The sequence below is a fragment of the Cyprinodon tularosa genome, unplaced genomic scaffold, assembly GCF_016077235.1.
Source record: "Cyprinodon tularosa strain WSP-4 unplaced genomic scaffold, ASM1607723v1 ctg731, whole genome shotgun sequence".
NCBI lineage: Eukaryota > Metazoa > Chordata > Actinopteri > Cyprinodontiformes > Cyprinodontidae > Cyprinodon > Cyprinodon tularosa.
Genome location: NW_024039487.1, coordinates 90,531 through 106,646, shown reverse-complemented (window position 1 = coordinate 106,646; position 16,116 = coordinate 90,531). Strand labels below are relative to the sequence as shown.

At 38.6% G+C, this 16,116-nt stretch overlaps 1 protein-coding gene across 6 annotated transcripts in view; it reads right to left on the bottom strand.

Annotated features, from left to right (window-relative positions):
* arhgap4b (Rho GTPase activating protein 4b) overlaps positions 1-16,116 on the bottom strand; it is a 47,530-nt gene that overhangs the window by 16,651 nt on the left and 14,763 nt on the right. For 3 of the 6 annotated variants that reach the window (XM_038269615.1, XM_038269610.1, XM_038269611.1), the window contains 11 exons: positions 9,991-10,162; positions 9,670-9,832; positions 6,968-7,030; positions 6,689-6,862; positions 6,354-6,482; positions 5,905-6,126; positions 5,287-5,388; positions 4,928-5,113; positions 4,720-4,804; positions 4,047-4,074; positions 3,416-3,515 (listed from right to left, as the gene is read on the bottom strand). In XM_038269615.1, the coding sequence (XP_038125543.1) occupies positions 3,416-3,515; positions 4,047-4,074; positions 4,720-4,804; positions 4,928-5,113; positions 5,287-5,388; positions 5,905-6,126; positions 6,354-6,482; positions 6,689-6,862; positions 6,968-7,030; positions 9,670-9,832; positions 9,991-10,162 (1,424 nt within the window). Of the gene's footprint in view, positions 1-2,920; positions 2,949-3,415; positions 3,516-4,046; positions 4,075-4,719; positions 4,805-4,927; positions 5,114-5,286; positions 5,389-5,904; positions 6,127-6,353; positions 6,483-6,688; positions 6,863-6,967; positions 7,031-9,669; positions 9,833-9,990; positions 10,163-16,116 lie in introns of all 6 variants that reach the window. The other 3 variants (XM_038269612.1, XM_038269613.1, XM_038269614.1) reach the window with 3 other exon arrangements.

Genomic DNA, 16,116 nt, shown 5'->3' with positions numbered 1-16,116 from the left:
GGTGATGCAATACATTTTTTTTCGCAACACTGACAAAAATGAGCAAAACAACAACAAGAAAATCAGACTGAATTTCTAAACTTTCAGCGACTCTTTAATATGCAGAAGTGATTGAAAGTTTAAACCATTTCTGGCAAGTTGTGTTTACGACACTGACTTTTAAAAATCTTTGACACATGTCACCCAGTCATAGATCTTTCAATTTTTTTTTTTGCCCCGGATCTTCTCAATAGTAATTTTTTCCCCCTGTGACATGAATATGGTTAAGATTTTAGAATACAATCTGGTCTCAGGATATAAGTTATCGGGTCCTAAGAAAAAAGCTTGTTTGGTTTAATGTTTCACAGAATTGTTTTCAGCTCCTAGAAAGAGAATTGTCAGAAAAAAAAGTTTCTAGGTCTCAGGAAAAAAAGAAGTCAGGTCTGAGGCATAAAGTAATCAGTTCTCATATCTTAGGTCTCAGGAACAAACATATCTTTTAAATTCAATAAAATCTTGACAAACTAAACAGATAATTGAATTTAACTAAGCTTCATTCTCATCTATAAACATCTTCAAAGATTTGTTTTGGGTCAAAGAAAGACTAATACATAATTCTTTTTAAGCACAATTTTCTGGGTGGTCTGTAATCGATCTCCGAGCTTAATCAATCCGCTTGACCTGCAATCAGACATGGGTAGGGTACCCTACTATTTTTTTACTCTAGTCTACTGAACCCACCGGGTCGCCGGCGACCCGTTTTATGTGTTTTGATCTAACGATTCAGAATGCATGAAAATGACAAAAGTACATTTTTTTTTTTACCAAAATAGACAGTTAGACATCATTTAAAAAATCGTTAAAACTTTCCACTCTCCACAATTCAACCACCAAGTTCATTTTATGGACACAGCAAGAACCAAAGCACAATTAACTTCACTGAATTTAAAAAAAGAGCTCTGTCTTTTCCTGAGTCCTAAAATCTGATAAAGCTAATTTCCACAAACTGAAAACATTTTACTCTGAGACAATTTTTTCCGAAAACCTAATTTTTGGAGACTTGAATTTTTTTTTTAAATTTAGACCCTACGTATAGCAACACACATTTTACAGGTCTCAGTTTTGTATTTAATTTGATTAATATACTGTCAACATGTCTGAAAACCATGTAGATTTAATGAGCACCAAACTACTGCAATTTATCAGTATTACATGTTTGATCCATATATTATTATAATAAATAAACTGGCTAAAACACACATTGTTGTATTACTAGGCATTGTTGTACATTTCTTTCTATTTTGTTGATAATCAGGCTTTGAACATGTTTCAATTTCAATTCCAATTAATTATTGACAAACAACACCTGAAAAAATTTGTTTAGCCTGCTTCATAAACCTATTACTTTACTCCAGGCCATTTAAGACCATACAAAAGGTGCTTTTGGTATGCTTGGAGGATGCTTCCAGTGTTTACTCATTTTCGATCCTTAAATGTTTCAGTTCAGCAAACAAATTTGAATGTCTAAGATAACCTGAGTAAAAACAAAAATGATAAAAGGATATTTCCTTCATTAAAAGGAAAAGCAAATAATCCTGACCCAAGCCCAGAATAGAGATGAACCTTCCCTGGAGTAGCCCGCCTACAAAATTTACTCTGGGAGAGTCAGAAACTCATATACAGGAGGTCAAAAAAGGACCCAGAACACCTTACACCCAGCCCACACAGGAAAAAAATCCAAATCTAGATAAGTCACTTTTTATTAAAATAAGTGCATTTGTTTTTGGATTGAGGAGGTAAAAGAGACATTTTGCCAATGGAGCAAGACAATTTACATTTAAAATAAGAAAACACAATTGCATTGTCCTATTTCAAGTGTAGGTTATCTAATTATTTTATTTTAAGTGTAAAAATACTTATTCTGTTGGCAATCTCATTTACCTACTCAAATTAAATAAATAAATAAAATAAATTGATTTGAACATTATTGATCTCACATTGGAGAATTTTTATCTCTGCATTTAACCCATCCCCTTGGGGAGCAGTGGGCTGCCATTGTACGGCGCCCGGGAAGAAGAGTGGGGTTAAGGGTCTTGCTCAGGGACCCAGAGTGGCAGTCTGTGGGGTGGGGGATCGGACTCCCAATCTCAGGATTCAAAGCCCTATGCCCTAACCACTAGGCCGCCACTCCCCCCTTAAATTAAGGGTAAATACACTTAATTAAAGGAATTTTAACTTATTTCTAGATAATTTTTCCAGTGCACCTCACTTAATTTATTTAAGGTCAATGTTAATTTTTCAACAATAACAACAAAGATAGGGCAAAATGTCCTCAAAGGCCAAAAGGAGCATAAAGGCTTGTCACATTTTCCCAAACACACATAGATCCTAAAGTCTTTTTGGTAACTACTCTGTGGACTGATGAAAAAAGGTAAACTGTTTGGAAACATTGACAGCCTTTCAGAAACCATGACATTAATTTAAGGGGCTACAGTTTCTATCAGAAGACAATGACATGGAGGCTCGTAAAAACATTTGTGGTAGTCGCTGTTTATATTTTCTGATGTTATAGATATCAAAGTAAATTCAAATGTCAAAGCTGTTAAGAAAATAATATAAAGAAAGGAAATCACCTTAATTGGTTCTTAAGCATCTAAACCATTTGAGAAAACATTTTAGTTTTTTTACTGTTCTTGAAGTTGTAATAAAATGCTGCACATAACCTCTTAATGTCAACCTGAAGTCATAACCAATGGACGTTTGATTATCAGCACCTTCTCTCTCATCTCTTCTGCTTGCTTACACTGTTACAGATACAGTTTGATACAGCATGAAATTCACTCTCCCTTAACAGTTTCTCAGATAACAGATTTGATTTTAGTGTTGTTGGAGCTGTCCATGTGCGACCTACGAGATGCAACTGACTCTGCTGTCTGTGTACCTGTGTCCGAGACATTCTCCTTCTTCTTCTGCACCAGGCCAAGCACAGCAAAGCGGGGACACAGAAAGAGCAAAGAATAGAAGAGAGGGGGAAAAATAAAAACACAGAGGGTCAAGATTTAGAGGCAGTGGGGACTGAGTAAGCCCAGACACACACACACACACTCAATAGAGGAGTTGAGAGAAGGAAGCAAAGAGGCAAGCGTGTTTGTCATCCTTTCACAAGCAAGGAGGGGGAGAGATTAGAGCAATTTCGGCTGAAAGAGGAGAAAGCCACTAGCAATAAGCTGTAAGCATGACCATACTAGATGACAACACTGAGGGTGGGACCTTTGTGCACTCAGGAGCCCCCCACCTCCACCACCATCCTTGGATCCTCAGCATCATGATTCTCTCAGCGATTTTTTTTTGAAGAGTTTAGCAGCAGTTCAGCAAAGTGCAGCAAACAGAAAAGGGGACTGCAAAGAAGCCTTTGTGTGCTGTTCCAGTGTGTTACCTCAATATAGGAGAGTATGTCTGTGGTGAAGAGTGTGTGGCAGAATTGGGAAACTGGTCTGGACTTCCGCATGCGGACTGACCGAGTAGTACATTGCATTCTGGGAAATATAACAAATAAAATGCATAATCCTGCTTCATGTAGTTACAAATATCTAATAATTCTTGATCTTTTTAATAGTATATATAATAGTAGTATATAATAGTATATATATATCATGTAAAACTGTAACTAGAGCGTGTAACAAAAGTAATTTCCCTCTGGGATTATTAAAGTATTTCTGATTCTGATAGTAGTGAAAACAAACACCTTTCAAACATCCCCCATATTTGTTTACATTTTCCTTCCAATAAACCAGACTTTCTTGAAAAACCTCCAGTTTCTGTTCTGAATTCAGTTTAGATTGTCTTAAAGTATCTTCTACATCCATAATGATGGAAAGCAAAGTAAAAAAGAAAAAATAGAAACAGACTTCTGCCAAATAATGACAAGAAATATGACTATGAGTGTAAAGATTCCTCTTAATTTGCTCTTTTCTTTCCTCCTCCCCTCCCCTCGACTCCTCTGGTCTCTCCAAGTCACTCAGTCACACACTTGCTTTAGTCTCAACATGCACTCAAACTCCATTTACCTGGAAGGGTCGCTGTCAACGGCTTCTGCTGGAAGGAAGACAGGAGATGTGTGAAAAAGGGACATCTGTTAAAGTGCGTAGCAGCATATAATCCGTATTAATCTAAGTGCCTTGAAAAATATTCTTGGCCCTTTGCTTTTTTATGACATTTTGCCACAGAAAGGTTTAAAAAGTTTCATTACTAAATGGAATTAAATGTGAAAACATTTAATTCCACATTTCTTCCACATTAAAATTAAGAAGAAAAGGAAGAAAAGTTATACATAATTTATACACCATACCACCTTTATTTACAAAGCACTTTTTAATAACAAATTTAATCAAAATAACAGATTGAAATATCAGATCAAATAGTCATATTGTATAGCATATTTGGAGACAAATGAATGTAATTTTAAATAAAAGTTACTAAGCTGGGCCCTTTTTTCCCCCGCAAAATTACTGTCAAGGTGTTTGAGAGGTTAGAAACAACTTCAAACCAGGACTAAACACCATGAGAAAAAAAAAATATTCATGATTGTTTGTATGATAAAAAATCCTCACAACTGTGAAAGGCATTTATAATTATCTGTTTCATCATTTTTGCCTGAGGAGGTCATGAAAGCAAACACAGATTCCTGGTAACTCAACATTGGTATAAACTGCTTCTAAACTACCGATATATAAAGAGCACCTTTCTGTATGGCATCTTGTAGAAGATCGTGTTTGGCTTGAAGTTTTGAGGCCAGGGAGCTGCTGTTGAGGAACTCCTTTACTTTCTAAAATACAAATAAAAATTAAAAAAGCGATGAAAAAACTTTACTGTTGGAATAACTGGAATTCTTTAAATGGGATAAAGGGTCTCATCATCTTTATTTCAATCTGAAATACACCCAACTCACTGTAAAATAGTAAGTCTCTGTCTCCTGCTGATTGGCTCGACGCTTGGCAAGGCTAAGTTTTGGGGCGGTGCTTCCACCCAAGGACTCGTGTGATAGACTGGTGGACACGTCAGGGGAGGGATTGCAATCACCATCACACATGGAATCCAGCAGGGCAGCAAGTGTGGCTTTAAGCGTTTTACTAATCTAAAAAGATGGCAGAAACGGTCACATTGTACTTTTGCCTGTTTTACAAGTCATTTCTGTTTAAGTACATGTTTCAGTTGTATGTCAAAACTAGGCTGCTAATGCTGTCCAAGTTGTTGACCAGTTTTTGCAAACTCAACATTATGATATATGCTGTGAAAGTAACGACTGACCTCTTCTGTTTCCAAGGTGACGGCCGTGAGCCGAGACTGAAGCTGTTGGAACCTGGTTTCAAGCTCATACCTTACCTGGCTCTCCGCGCTCACCTCACACACCTGGAAATATGCAAATATATAATGTACATAAAAAAAGTTTGTGGAACTCAAAGTGATAGGAAGATGTTTGGACAGACAGATTGTGCAGATAAATGGCCTTAATGTTGCTTCCAATCAATTAGAAGTAAGGAAATACTTAAAAACTAATAATTAAATAAAATAAGCTGATGATAAAAGACCAAACCCACCCATTTTGCTTGCTAAGATTTACTGATTGTAGCTGTGATTATTCTGCCCAGCATAGCATTCCAAGGGCAGTTTAAGTTTTAAACCCCCACACACCAATTTAAAACAAAAAGAAAATCTAAAGTCATTACAAATGATTCCTCCACTTGGCAATGATACACTCCCCGTCTAGTTAGAGACCCATAACATCTTAGAAGAATACACCAAAACTTGTTGCAGTAACCTGACTTTTCAAATGTTTACGTGGGTTCAAATACTTTGAGTAAATGTTGGAAATACAAGATGTGTCTCTTAGTGTAGAAATCCACCTGCTTGTCACCGTAAATGTACCTGGTCTCCCTCATGTGGGTGATAGCTGAATCTGAATGGAAGGCAAAAAGCTGCGTCATGCTGCTGTAGCAATGCATCCCTGTCTCCACTCTGGTCCAGGGACGTCACAGCCGTTTCCAACTGCTTTAGCCCTGTCTCCTCTGCCTTCTGAATGCGCCACCTACTGGCGAGGTAGCACTTCATCACTCTCTCAACAGAAAGATGGAAACCAAGGTCACAGCACTACCAGGAAGGAAGGAGAGGAAAGAAAAGATGGATTTAGAATTGGCTGAAGAGGAAAACCTTCATGTTGGAAAATAAAGAGAAGCAGTATGAATTGTAAAAGTTTCTTTATTATGTGGTATTTTCTACAACTTTATAATGAAACAATAACTTAATACTAACTTAAACTTCTTAGTGGTTTTATAAACTGGGCTTAAGATCTGAAATATTAATGTGGGGTTCCTTACGTCAATGAGGGTGCTGACATCCTGCAGGTAGTACTTGTTCATGGCTGCATTTGCTGCAGCTAGATTCAACAGATAGTCATTTCGAGCCTTTGTACACTTCAGCTGGGTCTCCTGCACTCTTCCATGCCTCTGTGCAAACACAGCAGATGTAGAAAGAAATAACTACAAAAACTAAGGGAACAGCCAAAAACAGTCCAATTCTGGTTTTTTTTTAAACACCTGAGCTCATTTAAATTAACAATAAGGAAGAGGAAGTGGTTTCTGCTGCAGAAACCTCACATCTAAACTTCCTGTGGGTTTGCTCACTGTTTCTGTCTCAACAAATGCTCACACACCTTCTCCATTAACCGCTCCATCTTCTTCACAGAGCTTCGCCTCTGTCCTGGCAATTGGCTGGGACCAAGCTCTGTTGATTTGCCAGTGTGCCTTTCTTCCAGACGCTCTGCTTCTTTTAGTTTCCCCTCAGCTATCAAGCAGTCTGTGTGGTACTGGTTGTATGTCTTCAGTGCCTTCATTAACACAAGGAAAAATAAAATCCAGGAGAAAACTTTGCAGAACTGCACAGCTAATTTTATTAGATTTTAAACTTTCATCAAAGATCTAGGTTTTCTTACTGTTTGCAGTTCAGTGGTGACCTTAAGCAGCTCATCCTGCATATGAACCCCCACCTCTTTGCTCTGCAATAGGAACAATTATATTTTTTTGATAAACATCTGTGTTCAAGGTTCAGCTACATTGTATATTGTCATTGTTTCTTTTGGTATGTTGTACATAACAGGGGAAAATATAAAGAAATCCCACTCAAATGTAACATTTTAAGAGAGAAAACATGCCTGCCACAATAACTAGTACAACATGGACCAACCCTTGAACTTTACCTATTAAGGTTGACAGAGAAAAAAGAAACCCCCCCAGACCTAAGATGAGCTGAGTGGTGTCTGCAGTTCAATGCAGTGAGGAATGCTCTGATCTTTATATTAGAGAAACCAAACAACCTCTCCATAGACGCATGGCTCCACACAGGAGAGCTACCTCCTCAGGACAAGACTCGACTGTACATCTGCATCTTATAGACAAAGGACATTCTTTTTAAGGACCACAATGTTCACATTTTGGACAGAGAAGACAGGTGGTTTGAAAATGATGTAAAGGAAGCCGACTCAGGTTTCAGCTCTCAAAAACCTACAACGCAGCAAAAGAGCTGATTCCTTCCTGCTATCAAAATCCTCATCACCATGCAGGGGACCAAGAAATCCTGCCTGGTCACCCAGGCCAACAATTTTCTCTAACGACTCCCCCTTTCAGGGGCATAGACCAGTATCGGGTATTGCCGCCTAAAAGAGAACCCAAACAACTACCGATTACTAATGGCGGACCTGTTCTTCCTGTTCAATTTGCATGTTTTCTGAGCCAAAACAAGTTTTTTTGTCTATTCTATAATGTTAGGAATCCAGTTTGTGTGGGTTGTGTTTGTGTTTGTCTTTCCTCCTCCACCAGGCGGCACCGGGTTCTGGTTGGCCTCCTCACACACCTGCGGATGGTTACCTCATTAATGGAGTACTCTTAAGCTGCTTAGGAGTGTTTGCAAGTTTTCGGTACTCTAGCCAACCTGAGTTTTGCTGAGTCAAACTGAGTTTTTGTCTACCTGAGTTTTAATCTCGCTGTTTTTGTCTTTGCCTCTTGGCAGGAAGTCATCCTGCAAACTGGATGTTTTGGACCTTCTCCCCTCGGAAGGATTCTCTGAGCACCAAACTGAGCTGAGGATTCAAGTTTGTGTTTTGGATCAACTTTCCCCCCAAGGATTGTTTGGGGCTTCTCTCTGAGGAGGGGATTCATCTCCACTATAACCCATTCAAGTACCGCAGGAAAACTAAGTGGCAGTCAGCTTCTCCGTTCACCAAGGAACAACCGCATTCTGGGTAAACCCTGTCCGCCCTCCAACGAACCAGACATTCACTGGAACAACCCACACCGACTGGATTTAATAAGAGACACTTTTTTCTGGAAACGTGAGTCTGCAACCTAAATCCTCTTCTTCAAGTCAAAGACACTAATTTCCCACTGAGCCTGAACTAACCACAGTATCTTCCCCTTCACTTTCCAATTCCGGTTCGATAGTGTTCAGAGCAGCACTGGATTCATCTCATTCACTCTCAATAAAAACCTGTTAAACTTTTCCCTGGTCTCTCTATTTGGTCTTCTGCATGTGGGTCAGAGCTCTAGATAAAATTATGACATATGAACTTATAATGAACTTAACACTAATTCTGACTTTTTGAATTGAAAAAGGTTCCTGGACGGGAAGTGAAACGTCTTCAAAGTTGGAGACAAAGTCCAGTGGATTGTTGTTGTTTTTTTACTTTTTTGGAAGGACTATGACCTAGATGGCTGAGAATCTTCACCAGCAAAAAGTGGTTGGTTTTGTTCTTTATGTGGCTTATAATGTATGCTTCCACACCAAAAGAAGAATAATTAAAAGCATCATGATTTCAATTTAAACCTGATTAATGATATCTGTGAAGAATCTCAGTCATCCAGGTCTTGGTCAAGCTTTAAAAAGTTCAGTCTAGGCAACTTTACATTAAGTTTTTTAGAGGACATTTCACCTCGCATCCAAGAGGGTTCTTCAGTTCTAACTAGCGGTGAGTGAGCACTGAGATTAAAATCTCAGTGTTACCTGACGAGGAATCCATTCGGTGGTCAGATGTGAATTCCTTCAATTTTCTGAACTTGGAAGTCACAAATATGTCTTTATAAATATAACTGAATCAAATAGAAACCCGTCTTCTTCAGGAAAGATGAAAGCTGTTTTGCAAAGTTACTCAGTCCCTTAATTTTTTTTAACCCTGGGTCACATTGTCAATTTTCTTTTTTGTTTATGTCATATTTGGAAAAAGACAGAAGATTCTTTCAAGAATATATTTTTCTTTGAGAAAGCTGCATATCTTTCCTTAAGTGGCCAGTGATCTGTTGTGCACCTTTGCTTTTTAATATTTATGGATAATATCAGAAAGTGAAAAGAGTTTGAAAGCTAAAAGGCTTTGCTCTGATTGGAGTTAGTCAAAAAAAAAATCAGTTACTGTTGCCTAATTAAGATTCTACTCAAATTTTAACTGGAAAAAGCTTCAGAGATCATCAACAATAATTCTAATTTTTAAAGAGCATGCTGTGCCCTTTATAAAAGAATACTAATTTCACTGTTAGAACAAATGAATAAAGGGATACTTGTAACTTCTATGTTAAGTCTCTTTACATCTAATGTTCTGTCCATGATGGAGTCCTCACTCACATGTAAAAACAGCAAACATCATTTCACCTTTTTGTGCAGGCGGTGTGTGTCCTCCGTGCTGTGAGTCAGGCTCTGAGTGAGGGTGTTGAAGCAGGTGTCCCCCAGCGCTGCATGCTCCCGACTCTCCAGACGGGTCTGAGTCAGCAAAACTGACCAGACCTGACAAACAGACTGACCCCACTGCTCCTTTCTGCAGATGGAAGAAAATCAACATACCGTAATAATTGCATGACCTGCTGGAGCAAGTAATCCTTTAATAATGCCTGTCTGACAACATTAAGTAATCACAATAGATCAATCTTCAAAAGACATAACTTTTGGAAGCCGAAGATTAAAACACATGCTTACTTTTTAGTCTTGTGAGTGAACCTTTCAGTTAGTTTGTCGAGGGCTCGTGCATATTCGCTCTCAATGTCGCCCCGACGCCGGAGAAACTCGGACAGGTCTGAGAGCTGCTGCTGTTTCACCTCAACCTGGGAGTCTAAAATCTTTAGCTGGTCTGTCAACTGGGCCCGCAAATCTAACAAGTTAGAGAGAGGGAGAAAGTGCTTCCAGTTAGAAAATACATATTCATGATCCTGGAAGCATGCTCACAGAAAACAGAAGAAAAAAATCATTTTAAAGCAATTAGTGAGTAATTATTTATCTTATCCTTTTAAAATCCTAAGAATATAAATATATTTTCATGTTTTCTGCAGTATGAATGATTTTTATACCAATTTTTCCCTGATACATGATAATTACAAAGTGCAATAGGACTGTTTTTGTAGAACAAACAACCATACATGTTATTTAAGGAAGTGTGCCTTTATAATTACCCTCACCATTAAAAATATTATTGATCCATACTAATGCCTTATACTTCATAAATGGATTTGGGCCAGAGACATTATTAAGGAAACTGCCCCTTGATCAATATGACTTGAAATAAATTACAAATCTATATCTAATCATCTTTAATTCTTAAGAAAATAGTTGATAATAACAAGAGTTCTGTGTCAAAGACACCGCGTTTACTTTCACTGTTAAACTAAAAAGGTTGCTGTTTGATACATTTTATAGTTGGAGGGACTGAGGTTATCCCGAGCTCTTTGGCTGCTGAAGGACAACAACTTATTTTGACTTCCTATAAGCTCAACTAGGAGGAATAGAGGATGCACCTGAATGAGTTGATGCAATCTCTATGGGTTCCTTAGATAGAAAACGTTTGACTGAATCTGATCTTGATTTTAATTGGTTTTTGGAGCAATTTGTAATGTTTGTATTTTACTTGGAATCTCTCTGTATGATCGGGTAGCACTGATTATTCTTGTATATTTAAGTTTGTAGTTGTTGTTTTTTTCTTTCTTATTATTTAGGAAATTGCCTGCTTTTCCTTTTTCATGCCTGCCCCCTGCCCTCAACTTGAGGTCTTGGCTTACATAAACATTAGATGTATCCCTGTAGGAATCTATCAACAACAGCACAATGCAGAGATCTCTTTTTTATTTTTGAGTTACTGTATGTTTTAAAAGAAAAAGAAAATTTTAGACCTCTCAGGGGACATATCATAACAATAGCTTTCTTCTCTGTGTAAACAATTATTGTACCTGTTTCTGAATGTTGACCTGCAAAAAGTTAGATTGAAAACAAAATATGAATTGTTACCAAGAAAAGTGAAATACACCGCATTTCCAAGAACCTGCAAAGCTCTGTATTTGTCTCCAACCCCCCTGAGATTTCCTTTGCTTCAATCCCTTTTTTTAAAGATTGACATAAAACAAGTTTGGTTATCAAATGTAAACTGATTGAAAATATGCTGTTTAGGGGGAAAAGCTAGGCAGCGCTATGCGAAAACATATTTTCTTGGGAAGATGTGTTTTTACAAAGTGCTGCATTAAAGCTCCTGTCACACCTTGATGATTTATACAGCTTATACCTGATGTACAAAAAATCTGGCAAAAACACTAGCATACGTTAAGTTATGGGTACGTTGAGTAGAGATGTCCCGATCCAGGTTTTTGCACTTCCGATCCGATATTGTTTTTGGACTTCCGATCCGATACCGATACTGGCCGATACCAGCCTATCCGAGCATGTATTTAAGTTTAAGTTAAAGTATTTAGCCTTAGTTGTAAGACTCCTGTTGAAAAGGGTTTTAGTACTCTTGATAACATCTAGCCAGCTAAATTAGGTGAGATTGAATAAAACACAATGATTGGTAACAACAAACTTACCTGTTTATTAAGAGATAAACACAAACTGGACAAAATTATGAATAGCAATCTGAAATTGCACAGTGAACAGTAAAGCCGTAAACAGTTAAAGGTGCAAGTATTACTGTAAGTTTTAATAAAAATGCAAAACAGGGAACACTGGCGCAAAATAGTGGAATGGATCGTTTCAATCGGAGAAACTGGAAAATACGGACCGGATAAAAAAAAAAAAAACTGGATCGGCAGTCTGGATCGGCATTTTACATACTTTGCCGATACGCATTTTTTTGCCAATATCGGCGTCCCGATCCGATCCACGTATCGGATCGGGACAAGCCTAACGTTGAGCTCACTGGAGAACGCTGAACAACACTTAAACAAGCTGGCACACGTCGAGAAATTTTAAGCAAGCTCAAAATTTGCCAGCATATGTTCATAATGAATAATGCTCTGAATGAGGAAAAGGAGAAACTGATGACAGTTCTGGAAGACCAAGTGGATGACTTGGAAAAGTACATCAGAATGAATGATGTGATCATCACTGGACTGCGCATCAAGCCCCGCTGCAGTTGCAGGGCCCTGTCCGGTTGGTGAGCCATCACCCGACGAAACAAAGTCGACGGAGGAACAGGTGGCCTCTTTCCTCTTATCAAAGGGGAGAAAGCTGGACTGTGACTGATTTCAAGTGTGCCACCCGCTCCAGAGATGAGGGAACAACAACAGACCGGTGATCATCATGAGGTTCAGTAACCGCAAGCAAAAAACTGCTCTGCAGAAACAGGGCAGTTTGCTAAAGAGGTCAGACATGTACATTAATGAGCAGCTGACCAAGAAGAATGCCGACCCCGCGAGGAAGGTCGGTTTCCTTAGGAAGCAGGAGAAGATCCATGTGGACCAGGAACTGTAAGGTCTTGATCAAGCTAAATGGAAAACTGGAGGAGGCAAAGGTTTTGGTCATTCGAGACATCACAGAGCTGGATAAATATAACAGAACTCTTTGAGAAACATTTGGAGCACAGGTGATATCACGCAAGACTCCCTATCACCATGTCACAAGTTGGAACTGTTTCTTTGTCCCTTATGGACAACGCTAACGCCAACAACTGTTAGTGCAAATAACCTGGAACTGAAAACATTCAGCTATACAGATTATAAAAGTCAGAACATGGAAGACAATGTGGATCCAGATAAAACTTATTCTATGACACTGTTGATAACTGCTGCTACTACACAGTTGATTAATGCAACAGGGCAGTTCAAGTAGATAATACGTTTTCTATCATACACTTCAACAGCAGAAGTTTGCTAACTGCAACAACATCAAATACTGTCTAAACCAGTTTAAACAGCCGTTCAGCATTATAGCCATTTCGGAAACATGGATCACTCATGAGAGAGGGGCTGATTTTGAGCTGGAGGGTTATGAGTCCAATTACATCATTAGAGAAGGGAGAACTGGGGGAAAGCTGTTGTGTATGTTAACAAAAAACTGATTATAGTATAAAGTATAAGTATAAAATAGTAGAAAACATGACTAGAGTGACTTAAGATGCATTTGAGTGTTTAACAGTTGAAATATATATGGAAAAGTCAAAAAATTTCATTTCTATTTTTATATACAGAGCTTCTGATTCCAATATGGAAATATGTAGAGAATGGTTTGGGCAAACATACACAGCAACATCTCAGAAGGTCTTCTTCATCTTTGGGGACTTTAATATTGATCTACTTAACTTACATAACCATAAACCTACTGAAGAGTTCATTATTACCATGTACAGTTTGAGCCTTTTCCCCCAAAATCAACAGACCCAGGATCACATTTAACTGTGCCACATTAATATATAATATATTTACTAACATCTTAGATAATAATACATTAAGCAGATTTTTAGTTCAGCATATTAGCTATCATCTTCCAGTCTTTGTTGTCAGCAACAATTTCTATATAAAGAATAAGTAAATATTAATCCACAGTTTAAAAGAGGCTGAACAGAGGAAAAACTAAAATCTTTCAAAGAGGACACATTGAAACATAACTGGCAAGAAGATAGTGTCAATATAGCAAATTATAATTTTCTTAACATATTTAAAGTATTGTACGAAAAAACTGTCCATCAATAATGTTCTCTAAAAAAAATGGATTACAAAGGGTTTGCAAAATGCCTACACAATATAAATATAGAAATATAGGTATAAATTAACTGCTATCCTATGAACAGCTAAACAGGGTCGTTAGAGTAAATGTTTTTGATATAAATAAGAAAAATATCAAAGAGAGAGTGGGACCTAAACTGGCAAAAAAGAAAAAAAAAATCCCGGATCCTACAACAACTGGAGCTGTGAATGAAACAATAATCAACAGAAATCCTTATTCAATGTTTCTGATTGCTGCGGGAGAAAGAGAATTTATAGATATTATGAATAAATGTAAAAACATGAGGTCAAATGACTGTAATGGCATTGATATGACAGTAATTAAGAGGGTATTCGAGGAAATTATTTAGCCTCTGACTTATATCTAGAATCTGTAATTTCAGTCTGGTGAATTTCCAGAAAAGAAGAAAATTGCCAAAATGATTCCACTTTATAAATCTGGGGACAGCCATCATTTCACAAACCATAGGCCTGTTTCTCTACTCCCACAGTGTTCCAAATTTTTGGGAGCAATTATTTGTGGATAGATTAGCTACATTCATTAATAAACATAAAATGCTTTCTGAAAATCAGGTATGGATTTAGATCACAAAGATCTACAGCAATGGCCATCATCGAATTGATAGAAGAAGTCACCAGTGCCTTAGATAATAAGAAATCTGCAGTTGGTGTATTTCCTGATCTCAAAAAAATTTTGACACAATAAATCTAAAATTAAGAATTTGGAACGTTATGGCATCCGGGGAGCACTGTAGTACTACTATAGATGAAAAGCTATCTAAAGAACAGGCAACAATTTATGCAAATGGTTTAGTGCCAGTCATCATCCTTGGACATTGTTTGTGGTGTCCCCTCAAGGGTCAGTATTGGGGCCAAAATTATTTATCTTTTATATTAATCAGCTTATGGATGATATCAACTTGTAATTTCGACTTAAGATATGCTTGGACATTAATAAATTAGGGAGTGGTAGCTTAGGTCGTAGGGCATTGAACTTGGATTCCAGAGGATCTGAGTTCGGTGACGAAGCAGGACCTCTGGAGAACAGCCGTGAGGAAGGTGCAGCAGGAACCTTGGAGGCCGGCGTCTCTGCAGCATACCCACGAAGAGACGGCACAGCCTGACTCTAGAGGGGAAACACCTACAGCTTCTGACTATAGAGGGCCTGTACTCATGGACTGGCTGGCTAAAGGGCCCTGTCTCAGAGAGTGGCTCACTAAGGGGCTCTGGCTCGGGAACTGGCCTACTAAGGGGTTCAGGCTTGGGAACTGGCCTACTAAGGGGCTCTGGCTCGGGAACTGGCCTACTAAGGGGCTCTGGCTTGGGAACTGGCCTACTAAGGGGCTCTAGCTCGGGAACTGGCCTACTAAGGGGCTCTGGCTCGGGAACTGGCCTACTAAGGGGCTCAGGCTCGGGAACTGGCCTACTAAGGGGCTCTGGCTTGGGAACTGGCCTGCTAAGGGGTTCAGGCTCGGGAACTGGCCCGCTGAGGAGCTTTGGCTTGGGAACTGGCCCTGCTAACCAAAACTGTCTTAAATTGTCTGAAATAAATTCCTTTTAAATTCATTCATTCTACTTTTAATTTATGATGTGCTAAAAACACATTGTGATTCAATAAACATTTTTAAACAATTTAATAAAGAAACTGTAAGGTACAGTAACTGCTTATGTGAGTGGTTTTAAATTAATGTGGTGATATGAAGAAAATCACATGAAAATACAAGTTCACACTTATGAAGTCAGTGATCGTTGGTCCCAGGTGCCAATGCCAATGCTCTGGTGCCATGGCAGGTCATGGAAATCAGTGGTAGGGTGCTGTGGCAAGTCATGGAAATCAGTGGCAGGTGCCACTACTGCCGCTCCTGTGCCACGGCAGGTCACGAACACATGAGTCATATAAAAGACTAATTTTTGGGGAGCAAAAAGTACTCTTTTATCATCATATTGAGCAGCAGTCTCAGCAGAATGGCCAAGATTTTCCTCTCCCCAGATACCTCCTCCAGCTCCCCTGGGGGACACCTAGGGACACCTCCTTCTAATGGAGCTTACCTACAACATCATTTGAGGGAGGCGTCCAAGGAGGCCTCCGAATCAGATATCAGAGCAGCCTCAGCTAATTCCT